The sequence below is a fragment of the Notothenia coriiceps genome, unplaced genomic scaffold, assembly GCF_000735185.1.
Source record: "Notothenia coriiceps isolate Sejong01 unplaced genomic scaffold, NC01 NC01_scaffold00028421, whole genome shotgun sequence".
Lineage (NCBI taxonomy): Eukaryota > Metazoa > Chordata > Actinopteri > Perciformes > Nototheniidae > Notothenia > Notothenia coriiceps.
Window position 1 is genome coordinate 104,671 of NW_011361122.1, and position 25,295 is coordinate 129,965.

At 41.9% G+C, this 25,295-nt stretch overlaps 2 protein-coding genes across 2 annotated transcripts in view; one reads left to right on the plus strand and one right to left on the minus strand.

Annotated features, from left to right (window-relative positions):
• Positions 1–5,404: 5,404 nt before the first annotated feature.
• On the plus strand, positions 5,405–15,037 carry ddx49 (DEAD (Asp-Glu-Ala-Asp) box polypeptide 49). Its single transcript, XM_010785852.1, has 13 exons — positions 5,405–5,667; positions 6,255–6,378; positions 7,828–7,913; positions 8,045–8,166; positions 8,474–8,661; positions 9,321–9,461; positions 10,342–10,417; positions 10,838–10,914; positions 11,021–11,118; positions 11,246–11,320; positions 11,867–11,955; positions 12,111–12,182; positions 12,711–15,037. Exons 1-13 carry the CDS (start codon positions 5,553–5,555, stop codon positions 12,879–12,881), a joined length of 1,434 nt encoding a protein of 477 aa, XP_010784154.1. The 5' UTR covers positions 5,405–5,552; the 3' UTR covers positions 12,882–15,037.
• LOC104958147 (regulator of nonsense transcripts 1) overlaps positions 13,002–25,295 on the minus strand; it is a 13,420-nt gene continuing 1,126 nt past the window's right edge. The window contains exons 2-21 of the mRNA XM_010785859.1: positions 24,206–24,386; positions 23,826–23,987; positions 23,480–23,567; positions 23,099–23,197; positions 22,830–22,938; positions 22,545–22,704; positions 22,007–22,125; positions 21,740–21,904; positions 20,781–20,895; positions 20,316–20,459; positions 18,945–19,158; positions 18,739–18,856; positions 18,155–18,311; positions 17,808–17,950; positions 17,376–17,550; positions 17,120–17,201; positions 16,816–16,977; positions 16,490–16,710; positions 15,923–16,045; positions 13,002–15,760 (exon numbers count right to left, since the gene is read on the minus strand). Of these exons, the coding sequence (XP_010784161.1) occupies positions 15,926–16,045; positions 16,490–16,710; positions 16,816–16,977; positions 17,120–17,201; positions 17,376–17,550; positions 17,808–17,950; positions 18,155–18,311; positions 18,739–18,856; positions 18,945–19,158; positions 20,316–20,459; positions 20,781–20,895; positions 21,740–21,904; positions 22,007–22,125; positions 22,545–22,704; positions 22,830–22,938; positions 23,099–23,197; positions 23,480–23,567; positions 23,826–23,987; positions 24,206–24,386 (2,734 nt within the window). The 3' untranslated portion in view covers positions 13,002–15,760; positions 15,923–15,925. The remainder of the gene's footprint in view (positions 15,761–15,922; positions 16,046–16,489; positions 16,711–16,815; positions 16,978–17,119; positions 17,202–17,375; positions 17,551–17,807; positions 17,951–18,154; positions 18,312–18,738; positions 18,857–18,944; positions 19,159–20,315; positions 20,460–20,780; positions 20,896–21,739; positions 21,905–22,006; positions 22,126–22,544; positions 22,705–22,829; positions 22,939–23,098; positions 23,198–23,479; positions 23,568–23,825; positions 23,988–24,205; positions 24,387–25,295) is intronic.

Below are 25,295 nucleotides of genomic sequence, written 5' to 3' on the forward strand. Positions count from 1 at the left end.
ATCACAGCAATATTTCAGTTACAAATAAAAAAAGTAAAACTATACAAAAACTGTCAATTGCTTGCATAAATAAATTGGTTGAAAGGGCTGTCTACGATGTGGTCAAGAAGTGCATCTTTTCATGCCCAAATTTGGAGAACACCTCTAGTAAATCATGGCTGCCCTTAGCATCCCTTACTGAGTTGTGTTGATATGGTGTATTCAGGGTGTACTCATTTATGATGGGGGGGCCCCTTGTGTATATCAGGTACTTGCTTTGCCGAGGGCATCTGTTTCTGATATACAGTTTAACCTGATTAATGGGAATTGAAAGCCGTTGCATGTTGTTAACAATGGTAGCCGTCAGCAGTTTGTTACAGAGAAATAAAAGACCTCCATTAAATCAAGACTCTCTCCATTACATTTGATATATTCCAACTGGGAGAAAAAAAGTCAGGTGATATGATTCAAGTACTTTACAACAAGCAATAAATAGGCTCAGAGCAGCTAAGCACCTGAACACATTTTGAAAAATGTAAATTAACCTTCACAATCAGTGATCAAATAAGAAAATGGAGGAAATCTAGCACAAAGACCCTTTTTTAAACAACATTATTTCAATCTCTCCGTAGATCTGCAATACACAGGTACTCCATTCCCATAGCAATCCCACTCGCTTACATTATCCCACAGCCTGGAAGATGATTAAAAGAAAGATCAAAATAAAGTATTTTTAAATAAATGATAGCACCTGTGCACCTGAGACATTTTGTTTATGGACCTAAAGTGGATTTTAATAAAGGCTTTCCTCCTCCTGATGCTCACTTCTGACAGGAGCAGCTGCATGCTGTCTCGTCTGTCAGATGTGCATGTGTCTGTCTAAGTGAGCATGGTGGCCCTGAGACTACATGACTTTCATTAAGTGATTGAACTCAGCTGCCACAGAGGGATGATGCTGAGTTGATGTCTGGTCGAGGTTCTGAGCGTGTATCAAACACAATCATCAGATACCAGGGCTATACTGTCAAAAGGCCGAGTTCTCACTGGTCTGCACATTAAAGCTGAAAATAAACAATAACTTTCATTACAGATTAATTTGCAGCTCTTTCCACAATTAGTCCTAATAATTAACATTTGTCAGATTTTTCAAAGTTGAAGGTGGTGTCTTTAAATGTTTTTGTCCAAAACTCATAGATATGCAGGAAGGAAATCTCTATATTAAAACAGCATTCATTTTAAAACAGTGTTTATTCGCTAAATATTTAGTTTAAGGTGACAGCATGGACCCACAAGGTAATGTGAGGAGGGCTCAGGTGTGTTGAGCCAAGCTGAAGGCCTGCTTATTTTATTCAACACACAACACTCGCACCTAATGAGAGTGAGCACAGCTTGACACCAGAAGCTTCCCAAAGAAAACCCACCCAGGATTGCATAGCAATCGACTTGGAAAGGGTCCAGAGAGGGAGAGTGTGTGTGTCTGATGCAAAAAGCATAGGAATAGAGAACAGGAAATCGCAGTAAGTCTGTTAACTGCAGGATGCATGGATAATCTGTGTGTTTTACCATATGACCGTACAAAATGGATGCATGTTAAAGACTGTCAGCTAGTTTGAAATGTAATATGATGCGGGCATGATCTGCTGACATGTGAATTTGACCTTTTTACAATCACATTATTTAATTACGGTGTAAACAGACCTCAGACTGGATCTAGTTCACAAACAATATTCCTCTCACTGTTTTGTCTATCAGAGCGTTATCAAAGCATTGGCACCTGTGAACTGATGTTAATGTTCTGACTGAAACGTTTTTTGTTTTTTTTATTAAAGAGCATGTGCTGACTAAGAGGACATAACAGCCACACGCTCAGAACATTCACGTCACCACAAAGTTCACTTTTTTTAAGCATTTCGACATCTGAAAAAATCACTTCCCGACAGCAGGACACACAAATGTCTAACTTACCCCATGCTCCGAGGATCTGGATGCTGCTAGAGGACTGGTTCCACTCACCACTCCACTTTTTGTGCCTTTCTCCTCTCCTCAGATTCGCCTCTTCCCCAAATTGCTGGACGAAACTTACATTTCCGAAAAAAGACAAATCACTTCCGACTGCAGATTCCCCTGTTCCCCCTGCAACAGTACTCCTCTCCTCTCAAGTCAGTTGTTGTACTCCAGCCTTTCTGCCTTCCTTTGTCCGCAGGCTTCCACAGCGAGACAACACCGAGAATATTTCGTCGCCGTGCGTAATTACGCACAGTGAATTGTTTTGCTCAGTTCTGCGAGCCTGACTAACGGAGGAATGTCGATTAAAGTCGGGATTGGAGTGCTTCTGGCTCAAACCTCGTCCAGGACTTGCTCCCCTCCCGCCTCCGTGCCAGATCACACTGGGATCATTTAACTCTCTCGTGGGACGGTAGAGCCTCTTAAGCGCCCTCTGTTGGTCACAATGCAAACTACAAACTCGCCCCCCTTCTCCTTTTCTTCCCCACTCTCAATTTAAATGTTAGAATGTGAAAAAGCCAAGTGGAAACGGCCTGCAGTGCAGACAATCCGCAGATTGGGTATTTATGGGATGGCAGCGCACTAAAAGCTTGAAGCGTCTGATGGAAGAACAGAAGCCAAATGGCTGAGACACAAATAAAGCAAAGAATCAGTTAGATGCATACTCTGTGTTGATTTACTCATAAAACAGATAATGTTTTATATTAAGCTGTTGTATTGGCCTATATGATAATCCCAAATGATTTAATGGATTAAATCAAATAAATGTACAGCTAAAAATATATCTTGCAGTTGATAGGATAGGAAATAAATAGATAAATCCGATTGTAAAAAGCCACACGCTAAAAAAACTAATGTGCTACATTTATATTAAGCCCCCGAGATGTTATGCATCAATATAATGATTTTATTCATTAGGCAGTGTCACCAAATGCCCTTGTTCTTCTCACTGAATATCACATAATATGATGTATCGCAAATGCATTTCTTTAAACAAACTTGTAGAAAAACTGCTTTTTGATGAACAAATATGAGTTGCATCTTACACATCACAATCCCTTTAAAAATACATTAACAAAGTGATCAAATTCCCTTTTTGTTGTTATTTATAAATCTAACTTGAGCTGACCTAAACATCAAATAAGCCAAAACACACATGCACAAATAACATCCTATGTTTTAGACTATGAAGACAGCAATTTAAGACATAACAAGTTAAATAAAGATATATAATGGCAATTGTTATTCTTAAGACAGTTTCAAAGTGCTCTTTAAAAATATGAAACAATTTTTTTTTGAAAAGCTGCTAATTGGCACCAAAAAAAGGACAATAACGTTGCAGAATATTTAACCCAAAAACTGTTCTCATTAAAGCTTCACAACATTTCTTTAAAAACTGTCTAAAATCACAGCTGTTCACGCTTAGAAAAGTCCTGCACTTCACCACATTAAATAATGAAGGCTTGGTTTGAAGTCACCTCTGATTTAAAATAAACCTTTGCATGAACAGGAGGTAAACATTAAATGTAGTGGAAGCGATGGGAGCAGCTAATCGTGCTGCTCAGTGGCCTGTGTCAGCGATGCAGCTGACTGCTGCTCTGTGCTGCAGGGAGGCTGCAGGGAACATCAGATCGCTGCCTTACATGCAAACAACCCTCATGCTCATTTGGAAAGACTCTTCTCAGTCGGTCCAAGGCCGTTTATAGCACAGCTGGAGAGGGTCTGAGCAGGATAGAGCTGAACCTGCAGGCCTCCCCCTTTAACACAAAGGGTTATAACCACCTCTGGCAGCCCCAGTGTGCACACCCATATTGGTCTTATTGTGGAAGACTTCTCTCCTTTTCCAAGTCAAGCAGCGTGTTAATCAAGCTCACAGCCTTCTTCACACTCACTGTGGCAGATGAGACAGACAGAGAAAAATCTACAGGATCTGGCAACCAAGGCATTATTTGCATTGGAAATTTAAGTCCAGACAGAATCAAATCTAAAATTGTTAATTAAAAAAAGAATAAAAAAAGCTTTGAGTGCAATCATCTAAATTCTCAAATGTCAGACCAAAGCATACTTGATAAAGTTAAGGAGTGTCTATTTGCACCCCGGTGAAAATAGAGAAACCCCTTTTTCCCCTTTCCTTTGTCACATAATGCCATAAAGTTCGGATCAGGCTACACTAAGCACCAAAGCATGCTCCAAAAGTAATGTCCAAACTGCAGTTGACGACCTCTTTTCAGAGAAAGTGCATCTTTGGTATGAAGGGTACAAATGTAAAAGGTAGGATTGTTCACTATATACACCCGGGTGGAAATATCATTGTTCACTGTACTCATCGGGGTGCAAATATCATTTTTCGCTCCCGGGTGCAAATACCATTGTTCGCTATAGTCACCCGGATGCAAATAGTATTGTTGACTATAGTCACCCTGGTGCAAATAGCATTGCTCACTGTACTCATCTGGGTGCAAATAGCATTGTTCACTAGTCACCCAGATGCAAATATAATCTTCCATTAAAATAATAAGGTACATTAGGCAGGGTCAGTCAGAGGGACAAGTCAGTGCTATTAAGCACAGAAGACAAGTTAAGACTGATTGCGAAAATTCAAGGTTAAAATGACTCCAGATCTGCGGATGAAGTTATGTTAGCTAAGAAATAAATGCAACTTTTATATCTGTGATAGATTGTCTGTGTATCAGTGGTGCTTCATCATGGGGGAAAATAAACAACCTGACATTTAAGTTCACATTTTTGTATTGATCTGAAATTATGTCTAACTTCATCATCCAGCCAGAGTGGTAAAACCTTAGGACAGCAATATCTATCAATTGACGTAGAGGTCATTCGATTGTTAATTAAAGAAAGAAAGCTTTACCAAACAGCTCTCTACCACATGGGTCAGAGTATAATTATTAGAATAAACAGAAATAACAAAGTCTTTCCACATCCCTAAGTGAAATGTACAAGCTCCCCCCAAAAACACATTTACAGCTGCAACAACTGATATATACTGTATAAAATATGTCAAAAATCAATCAATACATTTTTACATAGGAGCATCGTATGTTTGTAGCATCACTCTCTCGTAAGAACCAAGTCCATTTTCATGAGCTCAACCTATTTTTTTACCTTTTTAATGATGCACTTTGCAACCGATTCAGAACATTTATTTTGTAATTGTTTATTTACCTAATGAGGAACAATACTATTTTCGACGTATGCATGAAAATGTAACCTTTAGTTTTAGACTATAATTTAAAATGACGTTCTTTGGCAATGCTTTTGTCTAGACCCGAAGAATAAGAAAATCAAATCTGAAAAGCCAATAAACCAGTCAGATAAATATAGTGGAGTTAAAAAAAACACAATATTTAACCAACAGAGGGCAGCACCGTCTCCACTCGTCCGTAACTTGCAGAAGAAGAAAAATACGTTGTACTGTTACGTAATCACGCAGCGACCATTGATGAAATACACGAGGATGTTTAACTCTACGTTTAACGCGAGTATTTCCGTAATTATTGTGTAAAATAAAGTTGACAGAAGTGATAATCTAGCCCGGTAAATCGATAGAAATGTGTGACTTTTCTTCGCTGGGCCTGGCAGACTGGCTGGTGAAACAGTGTAAACAGATGGGCATCAACAAACCCACTCCGGTACAGGAACACTGCATGCCGCCGATACTGGAAGGTAAGTCTCTGTTAAATGTCCACAGTAAACATATATATCCCCAGCCCATAAACCTGTGATGTAAATATCTTCTTCACTACCGTGGACGTCCATATCAGCAGTGTCGATTAGTAATGAAACTACTCAAACACATGTTATAATTGTAATGGTCAGGTAAGTTGAAAATGTATTTAAAATAATGGTACATTTTCCAAATCATGAGACACTTGTGGGTTCTGCTTGTATTATAAATGAGCCAAACTGCTCTTAGTTGCAGTTAAAGTATAACTTTTTATTGATTGGAGGTATGATTAAGAGGTCAGGAATAAGGCTTTTGTTTTGATACGGCTCTTTCCCTCATAATACATTAGTAAACAATAACATGTAAATGATTACCCCATGTGACTGCTTCCACATTTTCCAGAAAAATCACGAGTCATGATAAGCAAAGACAACAAATACTTTTTTTCTCATGGAGTATGAGATTGTCACCATTATAATAAAGGTATTGTAAATAATTACTGTAGAATCCTCTGAAGTTACCTTGTAAGTTGGTTAACCAGAAATCATAGCAGATGAAGGAATGTGATGTCTGTTTCTCCTCGCAGGTCGGGACTGTATGGGCTGTGCTAAGACTGGAAGTGGGAAGACAGCAGCTTTTGTGCTTCCAGTTGTGCAGAAACTTTCCGAGGATCCATATGGCATCTTCTGCTTGGTGCTCACTCCTACTAGGTCAGTGCTGTGCAGCGTCAGAGAGCAAGCTGGGAGACCCCGCTACACTTATGGGGGAAAATCCACATTAAGACCTTTAGTGTTTCACAGTATGGTTCTCTGACACTTTGCCAAATTAAACGACCAATGTATTTGAACCGAGCAGTCTTAATATTCAAGTCACGACATGTCAAAGAAACACAAGCTTCAGATCCTAAATAATGTCTAAATCTGAGATAGTTTTTTTGTATTTATTTAAAATACAGAACTCAACACAGACTGTCTTTTATATGTTAGCTCACAACAACTGAACACAAACTATTTTTCAAATGGATCTGTCCCCATCAAACATATGAGCAGTGTTCTAATTACCCATTTGTTTTCGGGGGAGCCCTATTTATTTATTTTGTTGGCAATCATATAGGCAGACCTGAAAGATGTTTCCTGCATTAGATCAATATTGATTGCCAATAGGCCTACCTTGTTTGGTAGGACATCTTTTTTCTCATCTCCGAAATCTCGATCGCTTTTTCGTGTGCCTGGCTCTTAGTGCTTACAAATCTTTTTCCGCAGGTTATTCTGTTGATTACTGCTGACTTTTCCCTGAATCCATTCTTGTGAAAGGTGCACAAAGGTGGATTTTTTTGCGAGCGGCAGGGAGATCAATATACTTTTTGCCTCTTTGCAAATCTCACATCCACATTTAAAAAATTTTTTTTTTAAAAGCCATGGATAACTTTCATTCCACTCACTCCATGTTTTCTGTGTCCAGTTAAAAGGCAGGTCATGGGCATCGTCAGGAAAGGTTCGCTAGCGCAGGTGGCGCCGGCAGCTGAGACGTTGTTGAAGCCTTTTCACGCTCTGCATAGGCAGGCCTCTCCCTCGGTGTGGAGCTGTCAAACTCGACCCTAATGCCGTTTACAGCCGGCCAACTAAAAGTTGTTCCGTTCATGTTTTCATTTTTAGACTCCTTCGCTTCTAAGCTGCGGGGCTTGGCTGTTTTTTCGTTTCGCCATATTCTTTATTACAAAGCCAGAGTTAAAAAAAATATCAGTATGAAAATATCAAATGCCGCGCCAGCATCGCCTGCCGTAACCATAGCGTAAGTAAGTAAGTAAGTAAGTAAGTAGCTTAAAGAATGCAGCGCCGCCGTACAGATGGCAACACCCAGAAATATTCACAAATATAAAACAAATATTCAGAAACTGTAATGAACAATGACTATTATTTAAATGGAAGAAGTTTTATTTACAGAAACTCAACATTTCTAATCTGTGTGACACAAATATGCACGATTCTTTTGGGCTCCCCCTATTTATCTCAAAGTCGGCCTTCAGGGGAGCTCCCTCCCCCTGGCTCCCCCCCATTTCGAACACTGCATATGAGGCATTTGTTATTGATACTTGAGCTAAGATGAATGGAAACTATGTTACTGACTCTCGCTGATGTTGTGTCTGTGATGTCATACAGGGAGCTGGCCTATCAGATCGCAGAGCAGTTTCGAGTCTTTGGGAAGCCGCTGGGTCTAAAAGACTGCATCGTCGTCGGTGGAATGGGTAAACCATTTTAAAGCTCTGCTGTTACTTTGCTGCTGCTTAAAGTTGAATAAATCATTGCAGCCAGTTACTTGAAACTCTATCTGAGCATCTCCTCTGTGCTGACGTTGTCTCTGATGTGTTTCTGACAGACATGGTGAGCCAGGCTCTGGAGCTCTCCAAGCAACCACATGTGGTCGTAGCTACGCCCGGACGGTTAGCAGATCACATCCGCAGCTCCAACACCTTCAGCATGAGCAGGATCCAGTTTCTAGTGAGTTTAGGGAGGAACACAAACTTATACTAGGACAAGGTCCCTAATCGCTCTAATGAACTAAAGATATGTTGGGCCAAGGAATACATTTAGACTACGAAATAAATACATTATTATGCAAAAGAGAAGTCCATGTGTTTTTCCTCATTCTTTTAAACAGCAAAAAACATTAAGTGCTCAGATCTCGTGCTGTAGTTCCTATGATCCCAAATGCTTGGATCTTTTTAAATCTGCATACGCAGTCACGCTACTTCTTGATCTACTGTTTTTCGCACAGTTTGTGACATCGTCTCTGTGTGTTTGTCAGATTATGGACGAGGCGGACCGGCTGTTGGAGCAGGGCTGTACCGACTTCACCAAAGACCTGGAGACGATCCTGGCGATTTTACCGGCTAAACGGCAGACGCTTCTGTTCAGCGCCACGCTCACAGACACCCTGCACGACCTGAAGTCCATCGCCATGAACAGACCTTTCTTCTGGGAGAGCAAATCGGAGTGAGTAACCTGCTGCCATTAACCTACTTTTTAAAGGAATATTTCTCACATTACAGGTGTTATTTGAGCTGTTTTTAACTTTGTTTGCAGAAGGCTTTAAATGCATTATGTATCTAAAGTACTTATTTAGTGGCCTTTCACAAAAAAAATCTAAGTGACTACGCTTTTGTTCCTCATTCCAGATGCATTCTTTGTGAGAAACAGCCTGGAAGATCAGTTTTCTTGCATCTGATCTGAAGTGCAGCTAATCACTGAAGCGTGTCTCTCACACAAATGCTTTTGGATGTTATGCAGAGTCATGCAAATAATGGGAGTTATGTATGGTCGAATGAGCATTCTGCTTAGTACAGCTCAGATACTGGCACTATTCAGATGTGTGCAGAAAGCAGCAACAAACTCAAGCTGGTGTATTCACTGTGAAGCAGAAACTGTTCATCTGGCTGACCTGCCTGCAGCACACACTTTGCTGAGCTGCCATAAAGATGTTTCCTGCAGGGGAATGTGAAGGCCTTCTGATTGGATCATATCAGTTATTAAAGTCTCTTTCAAATCCTTCTTGCCATAAATGCATTCCTGCTCCAGAGTTCCTGTACTAGGATCTCTCTGGCATCTACCTATCAATATAGAAAGGTCAAATATCCCTTTATTGTTGTTAACAGTACACGAACCGTGGAGGAGCTGGACCAGAGGTACATCCTCACTCCTGAGAAGGTGAAGGACGCCTACCTGGTCCACCTGATTCAGAAGTTTACCGACGAGCATGACGACTGGTCCATCATCATCTTCGTCAACACGTGCAAGTAAGTGGACTGGAAGTAGTGAAAAGTTGTGTATGCTCGTACCCTACTAAGCCCTGTAGTAACCATAATGTCATGCATTTAAAGGAAACCTTGTACATGTTATGAAACGTGCAATGGTGCCAGTTAAGGTTGTGATTTGTAGCATAAACTGATGTTGTTAAACAGAACATCTAATTACCAGTGGTGAGCCGTCAGGGCCCCCTAAGATATTCTACAAAATAATATTTAAAAACATTTAAAAAAAAAAAAATTGTTTGTTATATCTTTCATTAGTTTTAACAAAATAACTTCATTTAATCTGCCTGTTCAGTTTCTGTTGGAATGTGAAGGGTTAAATGAAAGAAGCTCCTTGAGCCGTCTCTGCAAGTTACTGTGAAGATAGGAGCTGATTGGTGGTCCTGCTGTAAATTCACAGAGGGCCCGCTATAGTAACTGAACGAGAGAGTAATGTCAAATGACAGTACAATTGACCAATCATATCTTCCCTCTAAATGGGTGGGCTTTATTATTGCGGACGTTACGCTCGCGACACAGAGGGCCCCATCATATAACTTTGCATGGGGCCACAAGTTGGCCAGGAACGGCCCTGGTTGCTGTCATTGATGCGTTTTGCACCCCGGGCCGTTGTTTTGATATTCCGCTGAAGTGTACGCTGTGATGTAATAACTCTTATTTCGAGGGAAGGGGGGGTCATAGGGCCTAGGTATAAAAGTCACGGCTCGCCACTGCTAATTACAAAGTTGGCAATACCTTTTTCTCTTTGAACCTTGGTGTGATAACTAGTAAGAGGCCTCTGCTTGTTCATTTAGTTGTTGATTTGGTGTGGTTCATATACAAAACATTTTTTTATTACAATAGAACATGTGTTTCTTTCCATAAGGGACTGCCAAATCCTCACCATGATGATGAGGGAATTTAACTTTCCAACCATCTCCCTACACTCCATGATGAAACAGGTAAGAAGAGTGCAATTAACAAACTTTTATTTTGTTGTTCCGTCACTAAGTGAAAGCAATCATTTAGTTGTAGTGACTGAGTTGTGCTGAATGACGTTTCAAGGTCGATGAGCGACCATATATAAAAATCAGTTTGACCAGTTAATGAATTGCACTTACAAAGAATCTGACTGCTTTGTGTTAGAGAAAGGTGAAGGCAGAGATTTCCTCCAACATGGTGTGTCGCTTATCACCGGTACTCGGAGCCGCTCGTGTTGGATGTGGAAAATCATATTCCTCTCATTAAAGAGACAAAGACTGAAACGTAGAGCGAGCACAAAGCCATTGTGATAGTGTAGAAACCGTCTGTGAGGGATTATAGCAGATTATAGCAGATGAAAGGGGCACTCGCAATGAATGTCTGCTCTTCGTCTTCTCCAGAAACAACGATTTGCAAACCTCGCCATGTTCAAGGCCAGCGTCTTCAAACTGCTGATTGCGACGGACGTGGCTTCCAGGTAAGAAGCTTTGCTGTCTCAGGGATGATGGCTGTCAATCCTCCCACAATTCCAGATTTGTAGACAGAAATCACTTTGTTTTGACACCCTTCCCTCTGACTCACAGGGGTCTGGATATTCCAACTGTCCAGGTCGTCATTAACCACAACACCCCCGGCCTCCCAAAGATCTACATCCACAGAGTGGGACGAACAGCAAGAGCAGGTAGCCTTTCACACGTTTAATTTTTAACGATAAGATCACAAACATCATGAATGTGTGACTTATTCTTGATGATAACATGTCTGAAATAAATGCAGCTCAAACATGACGTGGTTATTTTCCTCTGCAGGGAGGAATGGGGTCTCCATCACTCTGGTGACGCAGTACGACATTCACCTGGTCCAGTCCATCGAAGCAGAGAATAGTAGGTTTTACCTTTTGTGTGTTTTGGAGCTTAACTAAACACTAGTCTGACCTGCAGGCTCGTCTGTACCTGTGGCTGCAGTGTGAACATCTGTTCTACTTGAAATAAATCAAATCCAGTTTTCAGTCACACAAGGTTTAGAGCTGCAACGTCTATTTGATTTAGATTATCGATGAATCCTTAGTTCAATTTTTGATGCAAAAATGGCAGAACATGCAGCTTCAAATATTGATATTTCCTGCTTTGGCACTGATACAAAATAGAAATGTTTGCAGCCATACATAGAGTGAATAAACGTATGGTCAGATAGTATTCATAATCAGTGAAATATCAACAGTAATCTCCTTCCGATGACTTTATAGATATAAATCTGTAAATCTTGACTCTTTTTTTTTTATTACAAGCTACAATGGTAACTTATTCAAATCCAAACCCTTGATGTGGCTGGTAGCCTCTTCATGTACATTTTAAATACTAAAGTAAGCTTGTATTAACTTGTTGATCCTGAACCAGATGCACCTAACGCTAACTGCTCTGTTGCTATAGAGACAAAGCTGAAGGAATATCCGGTGGTGGAGAAAGATGTCCTGAAGATCCTCACCCAGGTCAACGTGACCAGAAGGCAGTGTGAAATAGTACGGACACCTCTTTTAAAAATATATTCTGTCAGCTGAGTTTGTGTTAATTCAGGAATATTTTCTTGTTGGGTTTTTCAGTAAGTACATACAAGCAGTACATACGTCTTCTGGCATGTTTTTGTGCTGATGATAAACTCTTTTCTGTATTGTAGAAACTTGAGTCAACAGATTTTGATGAGAAAAAGGAGACCAACAAGAGGAAACAGCTGATCTTGGAGGGAAAGGTATGTTTTGGTCTAACAGCCCAACTTTAATAAACCTTTTTTTTTGACATTGTTAAAGTTTAGAATGTCAATTATACCAAGACTAAGCGACAAAATGTCAGGTGCGAAAAATAATTAACTCATTGTAAATGTATGTTTTTACGTGGCACTTATTAGATATGATTGAAGGATAATTTAATTTTCTTCAGCTGAACTTGCAAAAATTTGACACATTAAGTTTGTAAGTTTTTTCAAGGATATTTCTCTGCCAAATAACTATGAGGGATTTTCCACTAAGTTATTAATGCCTCCCTCTTTGTTAGCTCGGTTCCCATGTGAGCCGTTTCGGTTGCTACCAGACCTATGAATATAAATCTAATAAATAAAAGTCGTTCAGTCTGATTATCATGCTAAGTTTCTGTAACACAGGCCAACATTGTTCCTCAGGTGTCCAATGTAGCGAAACATTACAAATAATATAGTTTAGGGCTTTTGATTTGGAATCAGCAAATGGGTCATTGTCAGTTTTTGATCAATCTGCCGTTTCAGGATCCAGACTTGGAGGCCAAGAGGAAAGCTGAGCTGGAGAAGATCCGGAGCCAGAAAAAGAAGTTCAAACAGAATATCCACGAGACCATTGAGAAACAGAAACGTGGACAGCTGAAAAAGAAAATTATGAAACGGAAACAAAAGAAAAAGGCAGGGCAGACATCAGTGTAAAAAACGGTCGTGTCCCATGTATATACTTTGTGTTATTACTGTACAATACCTGTAAAATGTTCAAATGAATGAGCATCTGCAAATAAATCTGAACCGAGTTTCACACCATCAAAGAATTACTCAAGTCGACAGCCTTTATTGATTCAGGTAAACAAGGAACCACCATGTGATGAAACTTCACTGCAAGACGTTTCAAATAGATATCAACATCACATTGCCTGATGACAGAATCAAGGGATTGGATGCAAATGTTTAACAACTACTGAATTACTTCAATGATCACTCTACATGTTGAAATTCATCATGGCTCAGAAGATAAGGAAACACCAAAGCAATAATATTACGGCAGCAGGTTCTTAAAGCTATTACATGTTAGGATTCAAAGGAACGGGTCGATCTGTGACATTAAATCATTGCACTAAAGAGATTCAAACACAATTTCTAAGTCAATTAAACATGGCCACATCTACTAGCGACATGATTGTCTGCTGAAATAAGAAGCAGGTGAGAAACACTGGAGTACATTCTTACTGTGTTTAACAACAAATAAAATACATCTTTCCTGGAAGAGTTACAAAACTACAATCTCTCAGACATTGAGGAGAAGATACAAAACTTATGAAAAGGGAACAGAGTTCGCCTCATTCCTTTTGTCAGCAAACAGATCTTAGTAAAACTACACAACGGCTAAATATCCAACTGAACAAAACATGACACACACAGGGAGACTCCTGACTAAAGAAACGTTTGGATCAGGTTCAGTGTTCCAGGAAGAGGGTTAGGATCAACATAAATCTGGAGAGGAACTCTACAAGGAATACATAAAGCAGGCGATACAGTTTCGCACAAATCACAAGTCCACAGAAAGAAAAGTAAATTCTACCAGCTTTCGTTTTTTACAAGAGAAGGAAGGTGGCTTTTTTATATGCCCATCCTTAGAGAATTTACCTGGCTGCTAAAACAACTGACCTCCTATTTACCTGGCCTGATTTTATTACAAAAATAAAAATACAACAAGTCCTTTCCTGAGGGTTTCTTCAACCCTCTGATGCCTGGAAGGTTTGTTTGCTGGTAGTTTGATTTTTAACTACATTCATGCTTGTGCTGCAGCTGTTTATATGAAGGTGATTTATTATAGGCACTGATTCAGGTTCTCACTCACTTTCATGTTTGTTCTCACCATCTTATCAGTACTGATGGCATGTGCACTGTGACTAGGGTCTAGTCATGTTTTTATTCACACATTAACTAAAGATCTTTCAGATTACATTAATATTTAAATTATGTATTACACAATTACCAATGATAATTCACTCGTTACATGTGTGTGGCTTAGCAATATGGCCATCAGCCTGACTATATTGCTTGTTATGTGAACAATATTCACAAAAATCTAAATGCTGTGATTTATTTGTATTTATAACAATGGGTTTACAAGTTACCTAATCTATATGGACAGAAGAGTCCTAAAGTAATGTTTCAATCAGCATTCTCAACCCCTGAAAATAACCTCAGCTAGTCTTCCAGATGTGGAAACTCACATTTCCTTTCCCTCAGCCACCTTCCTTTTCTACTCCCTACCTGTGGTGGATTGATTGCCACGGCCGCCTGTAAGCATCAACTACCATCATCCCTCTCTCCCCCTCGTTTGGTTTCTTTCACCTCAAGCAGGGATATTTCTGATGAGTGTGGACAGCCCACAACCCCCTGAGGAATCTATCAACGCAAAGCTTTCAAGCGTTTGCCAATCTAAGCGTACACACAGTGTTTTCAAAAAGACATCTGGTCATGAAGCACAGCAGGACATCAACAACGCCTGCTTTCAAAAGATTCAAATAAGGAAAAGCCTTTTGCTGAAACATCAAATGACATTGAGTCGAATATTCAATGCTGGTCATGTTTGATAGTTTCGATGACCTTTTTGCAATTTTGTGCTCTGTGATAGGAAAGGTACTTCAGAGAAGAAAAAACTGTCCCATGATGATCGCGATACCGGTGGGATTCGCTTGTCATGCCTTGAAAAAACAGTCTGAAATCCCCGTGCCACTGCACCACTGACGTGTGGTCACAAACCAGCTGTCAAAGACCTTGTGAAAGAGCCAGTGGTTCTCAAGGCAAGTGAAAGGTATTTCAATTCAAGGCTCTTTAATCTCAGACTCAAACACAGAAACCGTGTTTATATTTCCTCTCCGAGAGGGTGTCGACTGCTGCTTCCTTCTGAGGCTGCTGAGGCTTTAGGGCCCACTGGAAGAGTGTTGGTGCCCCTCTCCTCCCATGGTAAACCACATTTCAGAGATTCAGGTGGATAAACCAACTGACTTTTAGCACTGGGATTTTGTGTTTCCTGTTCGATGGCTTTCTGTTTTCAAGCCCCCTGCAAAGTTTGGAGAACAAGTTCTTCAAATTCGGCTAGAAAGCGTCGATCCCCACCTGGAGATCAGATGGCTTTCCTACACTTCCTGGAGGCTGTGGGTTGAAGGGGTAGGCTGGATTATTTTATTGGGAATTGAACCTCATTTGGATTCCCACGAGAGACCGCTGAGATCTCCGCTCCGTTTCCCTCAGCAGCCCGACCACATGCCGCCATCTTCTCGACTCCCCTCCTTCACACTGCACGGGCATCGGCCCCCGCCTCTTGCTTGTTCACTCGGCCTCTCTCGCCGTCTCCATGCCCGTCCGTTCGTGCTCTCTACGTCTTCCACCCTCTTATCTCTCTCGCTGGTCATTGGTTTGGTTTCGCTATCCCGTCGCTTTCACTCGGTGGTGCTTCGGTTGTAGCAGAGGAAAACAGGTATCCATTTTATGTTTTTATTATTTCCCAGATTAAAAAGCTGATGAACTAAGCTCAGCTCAAGCCTAGCTCCCTTCTTTAAAGATACCTGCAAGACACAAAACAGGCTTATAATCTTTTGTCCACACCACAAAGGTGATTTTGAAAATAACTTTATATTTAACATAAGAGCTGAAGGCCGGGAAACTCAAATAATGTATGTGTAAATGTGCCTGATTGTGACTACAAAGACTATATCTCATGTACTTACACTCTAGTACTGTGACAGTCCAGTCACCCCACCATGCTGGTATGCACGTTCACCCTGGTAAGTAGAGTCCTGGGACAAAGCCACGTCGATCTGGGACTTGAACTCATCGCCTAGGTAGCTGTCCTGGAAACGGGAGGACAGAAGCATCATTGCAGACAGAATTGCCTTCATCAGTGAGATCTAAGGCACTAACTATTCATTTCTTGTAATGCAAAACAATATATATGATTTAATATACATTTATATTATTCTTATTATTACCTAATACATTTCTAGATCAATATGACCAGTGCAACCAAACTATAATAACACTCAATATTAAATCAAATTCAATACATCAAAAGTCTCCAAGAGGCTGGAAAATAACTGTCATATATTCCTGTATAGGTACAGTATGTTCTTTCAAAATAAAGTTTATAATAAGAAAGTGATAATTCACTAAGTGAAAACGAACTGCATTTTCCTAAACGAAATAAACGAAAACATGTCTGACGTGTGAAATCAATAAAAGAAAAGATTGACGTAACTCATCCTGAGCATGTCATAAACGTGGCACTGAGGTGTTACCTGGGAGAGCTCCGGCTGGGAGAGGCCAGGCTGGCTCATCTGAGAGGGCTGGCTCATGTTGATGTAGCCCTGAGTCAGCGGCCCCTGGGAGAAGGGCTGGGAGGCCCCGTCCTGGCTGGCCTGGCTGTTTGGTCCGTTACCCTGACTGGCCCCCTGGTGGGCCGACCCTCGGACCCTCTGCCGCCCGCCACGTCCAGGCTTACCCTTCATCGCTCCACGACCTGGGGGAAAAAAGAAAGAAAATAAGACAGGTGTCGAAACAGGCCCTGTACCTTGCGACTAACCCCTTTCATAGCAAAGAGGGCCATCTCAGTGCTGCACTGTACCTGCAGCAGGGCCGTTGGTCTGCCCCAGGTAACTGGGCGGAGGCATTGGGGGCATCACCAGGTTGAAGGGAATGGGAATATTCATAGCCATGTGACCGGGTCCTGCCCCAATCATCCCAATCTGGTCGTGAGTTTGAAAGTACATGTTGGACGGACGTCCGCCTGAAAGAAAGCATACAGGACAAGACTCATGTCAGCTTTTTTTACAAAGTTAACCAGGCTAGTCCAGTATTGTTTTTCTGGACTGTTATGCAGCCTGTTGATAAAAAAACCACAATTTAATAATCCTCTAGTAAATAAATACCGGCATTGCTGCGGTCGTAGGCGGAGCCTGGGATGAGGGCCTCGCGGGCGTCGTACATTGCAGTGCTCATAAAACGTCCGCCCTGGAGATAACCAGACAATGTCAATTTGATACAGTTGCATAATACTCAGTGCTTCAAATAACATTTATTTTTAACAAGAGTCCAAATACATGTCTTCAATTGGCTTGTTTTGTCTTGTGACATTGTTTGCCTCAAAACAGCATGGGTGCACAAGCATTACTCTGTTCTACTCACAGGGTTGATGGTGTTGACCAGTTTGCGGGGCTTGCTGAACTGCATGAGGCTCTCCCTCAGGTTGTTGAGGGGTCCCTCCACCAGGACTTTCTGCTCTTTGTAGTTGTTCAGCAGGTTGTTCCACAGCGGCTGCTTGGAGAGGGCCTTGGGGTTTCCCACGATGATCACACCGTACCTTTATTTATAAAAACACACAGACAGCTGTTCAGGGATGGGAAAGACATTTTGTTTTTAACTACACTTGTTGTAGTGTGGATACTGTGGGTGCTCACAATCCAATTCATAAAAAAAGTCATAAGAAGATTTTTCCACAGAACGGTTGTCGAAATTCTCTGATCAACCCCTACTAACCTTCTACGTGGAACATCTGAATCAAACACTCATTAGCTGGCTGCGTGCTGTGCCATAATGATCTATTGTGAAGGTTCTTACTTGGCTCTGGTCAGCGCCACGTTGAGACGACGCGGGTCGTTCAGGAAGCCGATGCCCTGGTGCTCGTTGGCACGCACACAAGACAGGATGATGAAGTCCTTCTCTCTGCCCTGGAAGGCGTCCACACTGGCAATTTCCACTTGCTATAGAAGGATAGGAGAAGAGGAAGATCAGGGAGAGATTGCATAGGTAAAACAAAGGAAGAGAGTTTGTAAAACACCACAGGACAACTTTACTGATGATCATTTATGTATCCCAATCATTTGAATGTATTGACAGCTCATGGAAGTACAAAGGATGACATTAAGTACATCTCTGATCTAGAGTGTCTCAGATGCTTGTGCTACCTGATAGAGTTTGGTGTGCAGGGAGCCGCTGAACTGCATGTACTGGACCAGGTAGGAGCGCTGACCCTCGTACGGGGTGATGATGCCGATTTGGTCAGGTTTGGCTCCAGCCTTCAGCAGCCTGGTGGTGATCTTCTCTACATTGGCAGCCTCCGTCCTTTAAAAATATCAGCGAAAAACTGTACTGCTCAGCCCTGGGACACTACATCCTAAGTTCATTGGAATAGTAAATGCTGTTGTAAGGATGAGGATTCTTTGACTTGCCAAAGCTAAAACACAAACAAAAATAACATGCACTGCACTGGTTTTAATATTGCTTGTCTGGAAGTCTGGCCCCCCTTCAACAAGGTCCATTTCTGAAAATAAGAAGACTTTTGGAAGAAACATTTCTTTCAGTGTTCTCTGGAGATGATCCAAGCATTTCATTTCGATCATGTTGGACAGGAAGAGGCTTTCTTAACCATCGACATATACAATAGCACCCTCTAGTGTTTGGCAACCCTCTTTTCAATACACTTAGTATATTTTGAATTATTTATTTAGTTAAATTATGCAAAGTAACCCTAGTAAATGTGTGATGTTACCTGTTAAGGTAGGAGGTTCCGGAGCTGGCAATCTCCTCCTGACCCTGAGTCACGTAGAAGAACATGGGTTTGTCGGGCTGTGGCCACTGGAAGTCGAACCCCTTCTTGATGCGGTCAGCTGAAGAGAGCATGATGATTTCATTACATTAAAGTCTTTTAACATGCCGATGTAATAACCACAGGGGAAATAAATGTGGTGAACAAACCTGCAGTGACTCCGTTCTGCAGAGAGCCCTCATAGAAGATGTTGGAGGGGAAGGCGCTGAGAGCAGGGTGCATGCGGTACTGGACCTGCAGGCGGATGGGCCGGATCCCCAGGACCACCAGGCGCTCAAACAGGGACTGGGACAGACCTGCTTTGGCTGCTTTCTTACACATCACCACGGGACCGAGCTGGCAGTGATCACCCACCAGAATGAGCTGGGAGGAGGAAGCATATCATTCAAATAGTCATTTATCCATATCATTATATTGACATGTTTAAGGCAAAGCGGAAAGTCAGAAGATTTGTATTCACAGGAGCTCAATTGCTAAATTCATGGAAAGGTCTTGATAACAGTCACAGTTACACTTTCACACTGGAGTACTTTCCCCCCCGAACTAGGCCGATAAGGGGGGGGGGATTTGGTTTCACAGCAAAAAGGATCTGGAACTAGTCCCTGGTTCATGCAAACCTTTTCACCCCCAGATCGTCCCTGCTAGCGAGGTAGTACTTTCCTGAGGAGGAAATGGTTTGTGGTGGTGTCAAGCCCCCAGGAAGTGCACCGGACTCTGTGCCCAACATTCGTTGTTTCCAAACGGCTGTACTGCAACTTCCGTATCAGTCTGTGACGTCACTGGGCCCAGAAAGACTTTTTCCCCATTGACTAACATGGGGAAATACGGATCATTTTTAAAAGACTAAATAAACTACTCAGTATGAACTATTTTATAGCCCTTATTAGAATCATTCGGTCCTTAAAGTTGTAAAATGTACTAAAAGCCAAATCTAGATTTATTTTCTCTCCATTCATTCTAGTGAGCCGAGAGTGGGCGCTCAGGGGGCGGGGCTTAAGTGGCAACTCAACTGAGCATGCTCTATGAGCACACATACGGGTATTTCTGCTCTGAAAGCCAGACATGACGGGTAATCTGTGACGTTTCGCTCTCTCAAAGGTTGGGCCATTTTGCCTTCATGCGCCAATGAGCAGCTCTCATAGGAAAGAACGAGACCCCGCCTCCGAGGCTGTATCCTGTTCTTATTATACATCCATGGGGTGTGTCGGCCACACTAACAATTTCTGATTGGCTGGCGAATTGCAAAAGACGCCCCGTGAAACTCTGAAAAGTTTTGTGAACCCAAAGCAGAAGAAGAAGAAGTGACGTCAGAGGCTTCATTTGCCTAATCCTCCCTCAGGGACTTATTCCGGTGAGAACGTGATCTACTTGGACAGATTGAGGGACTAAAGAGTTCAGGGGGAACAAGTACCGGCTAACTACTTGGTGTGAAAGCGGCTCTTAAAGCTGCTCAGTAAACCAACAGTAGGATTTTCTGGCCCCAAGCTTTGTGAACAAGTTGTTTCTAATGGTTTGTTTACCTGCTTGGCTCCAAGCACCACGGGCACCATGCACTCTGGCTCGGTGGCCTGGGTGCTCTCATCAATCAGGATGGAGCGGAACTGCATTTTGGCCAGACGAGGGTCTCCAGCGCCGACGCAGGTACAGCAGATAACATCAGCATTCTGGACAACAAAAAGGAAGTTACAATTATTTAATAGGAGTCTTGATACAGTGGTGAAAAACAAGAGGGTCTCCTCCTGTGATTAATTCCATATTGATATTAATAGCACAGGTCCTTCCTGGTTACCAAAACATTCGGTATTAGGATGCCTCGTAATAGCACTTAGTAATTCTGATGGTTCCAACTGTTCTGTAAATGCTGTTCTTGCTTAGCAGAAAGTACATGTTGTATAAGCAGTGTCTGAAAAGCAGTAGCCGGTCTCTAAGCCGAGTTTCAACCTGAGGCTGTTTTGGATTAACCATTTAAAGCTCCTCCTCCTCACCATGAGCAGCTCCCTCTCAGCGGTGCGCTTCAGAGCCCTGTAACGCTTCTCATCGGCAGACGACAGCTCACCGGTCTCATCCTTCAGCTGCTGAAGTTTCTGAAGCTCCGGCATACTAGGGAGACAAGGACACATCGGGGTGACTACAGAAAGCAGACATTAAAATCGTACACTAATGAACATACTCAATTATTCTGTGATCTGGTGGAGGAGCTTTCAAAGTTTAAAAACCCTGCCCTAGCCAGCTTTGGAAGTTGAGTTCTGTAAACAGGAAGGATTATGTTGCCATGAAGTCAGTTTATGAGCTGCAGGCTGCAACTTGAGCTCCATTATTTCATGTGTGAAAAGTATGCTGAACTATCTCCTTTCATTTCTTGTTAGCAATTTACCAATAGATGTACATACAACTATTGTTGTCTTACTTCAACTTGAGAAAATCTTAAAATCATAATGATTTTCAGACAGGTGTTTTTGGTTCTATTTCTAAACTGATTTATGTACACAGGGTATTGCAGAACCTTAATGTTCTCCCTGAGTAGCGAGACACAGCTAGTGCCTATTGGTGACCAGACCAAACTACATATACACATTTTCTGTTGTGTGTAAGGTAATGATACACCTTATGCATTATCATTGCCTCACGTCTCTCCCTCCCATTCACTGTTCCATGCCCCCCCGCGGGGGCACAATCAGTTTCAGATTTGGATCTCAAAAGAAACCAGCACCCGACATTTTCTCAGTTTCCAAAATCCCCAGTAAATGAAATCAAGATCACTGTAACCAATTTCAAATCTTGTTTGTCCTTTTTGGCACATACATTTATTGAATATGAGAAAGAGAACTTAGTGAAATTCAAGGTCAAAGTGACAAAACAAAATATACATATATAAATATGGAGGTGGCCGGTGAGGTATGAAATGAGTATTTGTACACAGTCAATTTCCCTACATGCCACTGACCTGTCCATGTTGCTGATCTGGTTGTGCAGAGCCAGGAAGGAGACTGGTGACTCGATGGCCTCCCTGCTCTTGGCACACAGCCTGACGACCTTCAGTCCAGTCTTGTCAATCTTCTCAGTCAACTGATCCACAGCAATGTTACTGGGAGCACAAACCAGAACTGGTCTGCAAACAAACACACATACAAACCATAGAGTTAGGACAGGAAAAGTAAAGGACAACACAGGTCCCTTTAAGCGTTTCCATATGCAAGTCTATGTGTCTTACCCGTTGCCCTGTCGGGACAGGTGGTAGACGATAGTGGCAGAGGTGACCGTCTTCCCAGTGCCAGGAGGACCCTGGATCAGACTGAGAGGCCTCTGCAGCACCGTCTTCACAGCGTACACCTGAACATGCATTGATCAGACAAAAAAAGAGGATTTAGTCAAGTGTTAACTGTTGCAAATAAAGATCAAAATTAAACTTAAAATTAAACTAAAACAGATTACATTTTCTATCCGCTTTAATAAAGTATTGCACACAAACTACCTTTGTTTATCAAATAACAATTAGATAAGTTAAATAAAGCAATCGGTTGGGTCAATGCTGTGATATGTTGTTATAATATCAGCTACAACATCAAATTCCTTTGCACAAATCAGTATCACTCTGCTGCCAGAAAAATAAAAAGGGCCTGCTACACGTGGAGATATTGCTTAAGTCTTGACTCAACACAGTTCTGCCTGCTGTAATATCTTGAAGACCTTAGAAAATAATGACAAATGAATAGGAGGAATCACAGAGTAGGTGTTTTGTGAGGTCTGACCTGTGAGTGATTGAGGTCGGGCAGGCCCTGGGCAGTGAAGCGCTTTGGCAGCTGGCACTTGATGGTCACATCCTCCACCTCGTGGCCCAGCAGTTTGTGGTAAATGTAACCAGACACGGAGGTCTCGTCAACCGCAAACGTCTTCAGGGCGCTCTGCATCCTGCAGAAACACAAATGTGAGTCACTAACTAATCCATCACTGCACATCTGATGGTGAAGAGGGTAAACAACGAAAACAATTAAGCTCCCTGTATTATTTGTGGGAGGGAAAAAAATAACACCTACCTGTCAAAGGATGTGGACTTCCACACAAAGTCCACCTGGAAGTTGTGTGGGATTTCCACAGGTGCTCCAACACTGCTCCTCAGCTCAATGGCAATTTCATCTCCATAGTCTTCAAACACAAGCCGTTAAGGAAGTACATTTGATGTTTTCTATACTAGTCCAGTTTTATAGATAATGCCGTACCTTGCCATTAGGGACTAGTGCTAATGGAATGAGCCAGACACTGTAATGCAATAGATGATGAAACTGATAAAAGGTGTAAAGGATACTGTCAGGGACTTTGATGACATGACCAATGCCTTTCCACAGCGGGGCCAGGTCTCCCTTGTACCGCAAGCAGATCTCGTCACCTTGCATCAGCCGCATATCTGGGAGTGATATAAAGACACAAGTTAGCTACCTGTCTATGCCCCAAAGGACTCACAAATAAACTAAGGAGGATGGGCTGTGATCATAAACAAAATTATACAGTACCGTGCACGCACAAAGACCCACTACAAAAACAGAGGCAAAAACAAAACAAAGCACACATGCCACCAAAATATGGAGGGTCTGGGAGGTGGCGTGCAATTCTCAGGACTGAATGAGGATGGGTGGGGCTCTATCTGTACCACAGAACCACTGGGAGGAAGTAAAGCTCGTAGAATTACCACCTGAGTCCGTCTTGGGCAGTGTGAAATAGGCAATCCGCTTTTTATTCAGCCCCAGGTCCCACCTGACTGTTATATTATCTTGAGTCTGCAAAGGAGAAAATAAAAAGCATACATATAAAATCAACAAAAGAACAGGTAAAAGGCATTCATTCTGTAACCCTATAGACACGCAAAAAAATGATGTGTTTAAGCTAAATGCGTCCACCAGAAACACTTGTCATTGCAGTCAATGTTTTTATTTCATCTGAAAAACTGCACTTCACATAAAATCATGGACACTTAAGGAAGAGAAACACTAGTATATGATTTGAAAGGTTCGCAATTACAAGTGCCGTTCAGGTACCTGGGACTCCTTAAGCTTCTTGTCATAGTCAGCCTCCAGTTTGACCAAAGGGCCAAAGATGTTTTGGTACTGGTAGGCGTCCTCATAGCGTAGCAGCACATGCTGGGGCTCCTCGTCCACTCCAGGCTTCTCCAGGTCTTCTAAGGTGGCAGTGGGGTTGTCCTGGGAGGAAACAAAGTCAAAACAAACAGTGATGAATGTTCATAAAAGGTTCTCAACCTTTTATTCCATTCACTGTATAGTAGCAAAAGCCTTTAAAACGGCGAGGCTTAAAAACCTTAAGTTTGTGCTTGCCACTTCAATTTAAAAAAGTTCTGGCGGCGATTTTCCTCTGAATATGCAACCCGTGAGAAAAAGCCTCTAGCCTGTCAACTGTGTACCTTCCAGAGCTCCTCCAACTTGTTGATCTGCTGGGCAGTGATCTGACGGGCGCGAAGCTGCTCCTGCTCCGATGGGATCTTTACCAGCCAGGACAGGAAGCAGCGGTCCTGGATCAGGGGCTGCCACTGTGAGCTGTCCCAGTTGATGTCCTTCAGACTACTCTGGCTGGCACAGGGCTGCCTGCATGGAGAAACACGCTTAATACAGACAGAAACTTAGCCAGTGTGTAAGGGGCTTTTACAGTTATTGGATTAATCTTCCTGCCATAAATTGATTTCTCACAGTACTTATAACTGCATTTCCACATGCCACCATTTCTTAAAAATGTATTCCCACAGAGCAGTAAGAACCAAAAAAAAGGTCTTTAGACTAGGGATGGCCAGTGTATTTACTTTTTCAGGCTACGTCGAGATAATTTGACGCTAGATGGGTTACATAACCCATTCCTTTGGTAAAGCTAGGGGTGCACCGAATGAGTAATTCTTGGCCGAAACCGATACCGAAAATAGGAAACAGTTGGGCGAAAACCGAATGCCGAAAATGATTAATAGAAATATATATATATATAATGTATACATTTTTTACCAATGTTGTTCAGCTACCTGATTATGGAAAAAGACATGATTATGGCAAAACTTAACTTAAATAATAATCACTATTATGGGTCCATAAAACATTTATTCAGCACTTTTGAATGCATACAGTACATTAATTCCAAGTCAAGTGCATTTTCTTTTCTCTGTAGGATAACTACAACAAAGTGCATTCAGAACAAAGCCAAGGTGCTTTAAAACTGCATAAACATCTAGGCCAGTAGGCCTACAACAAAAATAGTGTAAATAAAGACTGTAACAGCCAGGGCTTCAACAACAACAAATGCACCTATAAGTTTGGTAAGCTAACGTGTTGTTGTGATGACGTAATCAAAACGCGGCGACAAGCACGGCGCGCGACCATGCTCGGGGCTGGCTCACAGCCAACATGTCTGCCGCTTGGAGATATTTCAAAAATATCAGAGAGAGAGGCGCGGATTGCGATTTGTAAAACGTGTTCAGCTGACATTTCTCGAGGGGGTGTAATTGTAAAGAC

What these genes read in the sequence shown, in the direction of transcription:
- ddx49 (XM_010785852.1), top strand. Translation starts at nt 5,553, where the DNA reads ATGTGTGACTTTTCTTCGCTGGGCCTGGCAGACTGGCTGGTGAAACAG. An exon ending in GTCCATCGAAGCAGAGAATA is followed by an intron (nt 11,321 to 11,866) that starts GTAGGTTTTACC and finishes CTGTTGCTATAG; the next exon opens with AGACAAAGCTGAAGGAATAT. An exon ending in CCAGAAGGCAGTGTGAAATA is followed by an intron (nt 11,956 to 12,110) that starts GTACGGACACCT and finishes TCTGTATTGTAG; the next exon opens with AAACTTGAGTCAACAGATTT.